Here is a 6000-nt window from a genome sequence, read left to right as displayed (position 1 = left end):
TTCCGATAATGACATAATGACTGGAAAATATTTATAGTGGGGAGCAAATAATCATACCAGGGAACAACTGTTTTCAGCTACTGTACAACAGGATGTTATACACAACTCCCAGCGAATTTAGTATGCTTTCATTTTACCAACATGTTCTTTTTGACTGGAAGTAATATTAATGTTTTGAGTGGCCCAGTCAGAGTCCTGAATTGAATCTGAAAGAGAATCTGTGTGGATCTAAAGATTAGGGTGATGACAAGATGGCCTTCCAATTTCACAGACTAATCACCAAATATAAATCATGAAAACATTAGCAGAAACATGCAAATAGCCAGTCAGCAGGTATAAGTAGTTTTTAATTTAGCAAGTCATAGAATGTTCAACTAGTTTTCATAATAGCAACAATTAAAGTGACATTTGCAATGATCTGGGAGTCTTAGCAGAAAAGGAGATAGCAGCACAATATTGTCCTCAGAGTCCACCTTTAGAGAATGATTGCTTTATGTAGAACAGATATCTTCTAGTGATAGCATTTATAAGTGGTGATTGTTTTGATAAATGAGTATGAATACTTTAGCATTTAAGATCACTTCAAAACACTAAAATGGACAAGGTACTTTACAAAGAAATTGCTCTGTTCATCCTGGAGAGCTCCACATACAGCCATCAGAAAGAGCTGTTGTATTTCCCTCTCGAAACATGAAGTTTTACTGGCAGTAGAACGTCAGGACGTTCTGTTGGTTTCCTCGTATTAGCACAGCAGGGCAGTAAAGGCCACTTGTCAGTGTATCCAGCCAGGCCATATACAGAGCACTGGGGCAGTCACTTTGAGGAACTGGAAGGCTCCTGGAAAGGAATTAAATATATGCATTATGGAAATAAATAAATACCAAATCCATGGTACAAATATAGTATTTTGTCAGCAGATTGGTTTTGATAGCTATAAATGGTTTCTTCAGCCTTTGACATACTGAATACTTTTAAGCTATGTAAATTCTGTACTCACACTAGAACAAGAGCAGTCTGTTGTGAATTCTTCCGAATTATTTCGTTCAGCCTCACTTTTGTCTCAGACTGGAAAAGGACAAAAGAAATGGAGATAGCTTAAAATTGCTTTAAGGAGACATGGAGCCCATATGCGTATTAGACAACATATTAAAGGACTGCTTTATCAAAGGATATTTTTCTGTCAAATATTTGGCAAACACACACCTTCAGTTTGAAGGCCTCAAATTCTTCGTCAGATATCTTCCATGGAGCACTTTGTCTCAATTCTTGCACTGAGACGAATTCCTGCTGCTCATCGTGCAGCCTGAAGGGGGCGACACTGTCCACAAACCGGCTCAGGCTGAAACAAGGAGACAAAGGTCAATTTTCCTGTGAAAACCAAATGCTGCTCCTAAAAAGGTCTCTGACAGCTAATGGGTTTTTTCTGAATACCGTTATGTAATTCTTGCCTTGACATTTATGTGGTTATTTTGGTATTTGAGACAGATTTTTTTCCGAGCATTTAAAACCAACAGTTAAAGTAGCAATGCTAAAGTTCGTTCAAAAGTACATTTCACATTTTTTGTGGTTCATCAAAAACCGTTTTACTTGCTATCTAAAATTTTATGTGAGTTGTGTTTTTCATGTTTTTAATTAATCGTTTAAGTTCAAAAAGTTACAGATCTTTGTCCAACATAAAATGGTTAACATTATAAAAAAAATCAAACCCCTTGGCACTACTCTAATTTAACGACATAAAGAAGCTCTGTGTTATTTTAGACTCAGATTCACATTTTTGATCACACATTAGAAATGTAACAAATACTTAATTTGCTTTCTTAGCGTTGCCAGACTGTGAAAGTTACTCTCCCTAACCAAGACGGAGACCTTGGTTCAAATAATGTTTTAGAGATATAATGTAAATCATCTCATCATTTATCAGATTTGCCTTCAAAGTGTGAAGCTTCCAGAACCTTCAGGTCAACAGAAGCAGGTATTTTATTGATGAATGAATGAAAGAAGGACAGAAACATTTGTAGTAAGGTAATTTACTGTGACTCCAGCACAGTTTTCCTGGGAATCTCGTGGCAGCTGGAAGTTCTCATATTTTAAATTCATTTTTGTGGTTCATTAGGTGAAATGTATATATGTGATAGATATGTAAAAAATGTGTGTAAAACCTTTAAGTGGTTACTACAATCATCTTGACCACTAGATGTCTTACACACTGAACCTTTACAGCGCTGCAAAGAAGACCATGTGGTGAATGTAAATTTGTGATTTCTTGAAAGGCCAAAGCCAAACCTTTAATTTGATGTTTTTGGGGGATTTCCTTTGTGCATGATGTGCATTATTCAACTTTTCTTCACATACCTCTTTGGATGAGGGTGTTTCTCAATGTCTGTCATGACTATGACGTCACTAACATGCAAACGAAACCTCCTCAGCAGAAACAACATCCTAAAATATATAAAATATGATGTATTATACGTGCATTTAAACATAAACCACAGGGGCTCAACAATAATCCAAATAAACTGCATAAAGAAATGCTTAAATGAATTTGTCAATAACTTGATTTGAACAAAAATCTAAATAGCGGAAAAAAATTCTCTTCTGAGTCAAAATCAATCTTGCATAATTTGTTACATTTTTTAGGCTCTAAAAGAAAAACCTACTCATTGCGACTCTCCTCCATGTTTTGTTCATCTCCCACGATGAAAACCCTGACCTTGCATCTGCGCCAGCGTCTCCTCCTGGTTATCAGGTAGGGCACCAGTAAAGTCAGACCTTAAAAGGGAACAGGTGGTTACAAATGCTGCTAGTTTTTGCCACTAAGTAGCAGTAATGGGAACACAGACAAACACAGTAAACATGGTTTTAACTTATAGTCATGAGATTGGCAGAGTAACAAATAAACAGATTCATAAAATAGAGGCTAACGGGCCTCTACAAGAAAAGCCTAATGTTTTTTAAGCATTTGTTGTAAACAGAGAAGTTCATACACACCATTTTTCTTTCCAAATGTTCTGTGGTCACCTCTGATCTTTAAACACATTTTAATACCAAACAAATGATTTATTTTATGAGGGGAAAATACCTTTCCAAACCAACCTGGTCCTCTGTGAAAAAATCTATGGCTTCCTAAACCGAATATGTGTCACCGTTCACAACAACTACTGCCATCAGGCATTACCAATATCTGTGGAGGAATTTAAATCCTGTAAAGACTCACAATAAGAACACAAAGATGCCGATTAGAGAAGTTAAATAGCAGATGTTTATTTCTTTGGCTCTCGGACCCCGGAGGAAGAAATGAATGCTATGAATGACATGAGCTTGAATGAATGATTTAGGATTAGGATTAGAGATGTCTAATGGATACTAGTGATGGAGTGGAGGCCCGAGGAAATAAGGGAGTTGGAAGCAGCAAGGAAGCCAGATGGTGGCGATGGGGTGGAGGAGGGTCAAAGCTGGGAGATCCATGATTGGAGGTACTTAAAAGTGAAGCCTTGAAGGGTGATTGGCTGAGGAGGAATGCAGACTTGACGCTGATTGGTTGGAGCGGAGACGGATGATGGAGTCATAGTACGGAGCCAGTGTTGGCGGTGAGTCTTCCAGATTGAATTTTCATCAAACCTCCATTTGCCACACTCTATTTAGGAAGAATTGCCTTGATTCAGCTAAATTTGGTTGTCAATAATTAGCTGACTTCCAAATGAGTTTAAGGTCGTGCTACAGGATCTCAATCATATTTATTTGGAATGATTTTTTGTGGCCACAGCAGTGTAAGAATGGTATAGATTTGGCCCGGCAACACAGGCAGTTGATGAGAATGGACACTTTTTAAACTTTTCTAAGGCAAGATGTTGCCAGAACAAACTAAAATCTTCATGAAAAGAAAAATGTTTACAACACACCTAAATCTTTTTTATTTCTTTTTTTTTACTGTTATTTCTAGGCCAAGAAAATACAATGCAATAAACTGTCAAAAGGTTATGAATCACATGCCTTTCTTTTAAGAGGGTAAACATGTAAAAATCTTTTGCATCTACAATGATTTACATAATGATTTTCAGCAAAAATCATAGTACTTTGTTTTATTTAAATATTGTGGTTTTGTTCATTGTCAGTGCACAGATTATTTTTCTAAAAGTCTCATAGACCTTCAAGATGTTTCTTTGGTAAATTTGAGATGGACCTTCCTGTTATTTTATTGTAAGGCGCTGTTTCGGAACTCTCCTATTAACGGCATTTTTATTAGCCTGAAAATGTTTACAACTGTTTCATGTGTCCTCTATTTGTGACAATGTGCACTCTTATAAATAATTAGTTTTAAATAACCCCCTTTACCTTGTTAACCCATATTACTCACCTCCATCATCTGCTATCCAGTAGACATCAATGGTCTTCTTTCCTTGGTTATTTTGAAACACTGTGTTGATCTGATCACTGCTGCCTTCATCAGACATATCATCAGCTGCAAAACCAAGGCAAGAAGAAGCTTTAGAAAGAACAATACCACTTTAGGTGGGCTGGTTGCAACAACAGTGAAAACAGTTTCATGTTGCAATGTTAGGTATAGTCACTGCACTTCAACAACCACATGATTAGTTGCATCTGCAACAAGATTAAGGGCCAATTCAAACCTCTCAGTTACGGTCTTGGGAGATGCTTGCTAATCCCCCAACCCTTTGTGGTGTAAATTTAATCTTTTGTACCTGTCCACTAGGGTGCGCTAGAACCTCTGCACATGCCGTGTTCAGCCCAGATTTTTGTGACTGTGACTGCAACAACAATGCTCTCAGTCAAAGGGTGGTACCAAAAACACATCAGTTTAAGAAAACTGAGAATCAAACTGGCAGAACTAAAAGAGAAATAACAATGCAGCTTATTGTTTGGGAATATCTACAGTACCAGTGATGTCAGTGACGCGTTACTAAGTAACACGTTACTCTAATATGATCACTTTTTCAGTAATGAGTAATCTAACGCGTTTCTATTTCAAATCCAGTAATCAGATTAAAGTTACTTATCCAAATCACTATGCGTTACTATTTTTGTCATTTTCTCTTGTAATTTAATTTTTATTCCTCTATGCGTCTCGGGGAGTGACGTCTGGTCTATGCGACAATTCAGTCACGTTATCATCACCTGTGATACTACGCCATCACAGAAACGTAAATAATGGAGGGAGGAGAGAGATACGCATTTTGTAGCTGGAAATACAGGAACTATTTTGAGTTTCTGTCAGCGAAGGATGAAAATATCAAGGTTCGTTGTACCCTCTGTGATGGCGAGAAAGTGCTGTCTAGCTTCAAAAACACCACATCAAATCTGAAGAAACATTTGGAATCGCAGCATGGGACTGTCAGGGATGTCAGACTGACGGAGCAAGTCCCACCAGGTGCTTCGAAGCAGATGGATGCGACGGGCCCTCCACTAACCAAACAACAAAAGCTGGATTTCGGTGCAAAACCAGCAAGTGGGGAAGAGTTAAAGAAGTTGGTCCGTCCGTAGTAGAATAAATGCTGCCCTTAAACACGATTGACTCGCCCTCGTTTCGTGCCATAATAAACAGAATCCCTACTACTGTAAATGCCGAGCTGCCTCACAGAGGAGCTTTTTCTGCATATCTGGAGAAGGAGTATGCAGAGATGGAGAGAAATCTGAAGGCCGCACTGAATGAGGTCGACTTTGTGTCAACTACCGCAGATATATGGACTGCTAATGGCAACAATAGAAGCTATATGGGAGTAACACTCCACTGGATCCATAGATCCACATTAGAGCGCAACACGGCTGCATTGGCATGTAGGAGAATTCGCGGTAGACACACATATGATGTTATTGGTCCAGAAATTGAAAACATTCACTCTTCGTATGGACTACTCAACAAAGTAGTTGCAACAGTGACTGATAATGGATCAAACTTTGTGAAGGTGTTTAAAGTTTTCCAGCCTGTCACAGAGTCCGATGGTGAGACGGAGGAGGAAGAGTCCACCCGCACAGAAGATGATG

The 6000-nt window shown here is 38.3% G+C and overlaps 1 protein-coding gene across 1 annotated transcript in view; it reads right to left on the bottom strand.

Annotated features, from left to right (window-relative positions):
• Positions 1 to 329: 329 nt before the first annotated feature.
• LOC124880099 (solute carrier family 12 member 3-like) overlaps positions 330 to 6000 on the bottom strand; it is a 28584-nt gene continuing 22913 nt past the window's right edge. Inside the window, exons 20-25 of the mRNA XM_047385016.1 lie at positions 4355 to 4459; positions 2658 to 2769; positions 2353 to 2439; positions 1204 to 1339; positions 998 to 1065; positions 330 to 837 (exon numbers count right to left, since the gene is read on the bottom strand). Of these exons, the coding sequence (XP_047240972.1) occupies positions 699 to 837; positions 998 to 1065; positions 1204 to 1339; positions 2353 to 2439; positions 2658 to 2769; positions 4355 to 4459 (647 nt within the window). The 3' untranslated portion in view covers positions 330 to 698. The remainder of the gene's footprint in view (positions 838 to 997; positions 1066 to 1203; positions 1340 to 2352; positions 2440 to 2657; positions 2770 to 4354; positions 4460 to 6000) is intronic.

Source organism: Girardinichthys multiradiatus, chromosome 14 (assembly GCF_021462225.1).
Source record: "Girardinichthys multiradiatus isolate DD_20200921_A chromosome 14, DD_fGirMul_XY1, whole genome shotgun sequence".
Lineage (NCBI taxonomy): Eukaryota > Metazoa > Chordata > Actinopteri > Cyprinodontiformes > Goodeidae > Girardinichthys > Girardinichthys multiradiatus.
This window is presented reverse-complemented; position numbering and strand designations above follow the sequence as displayed.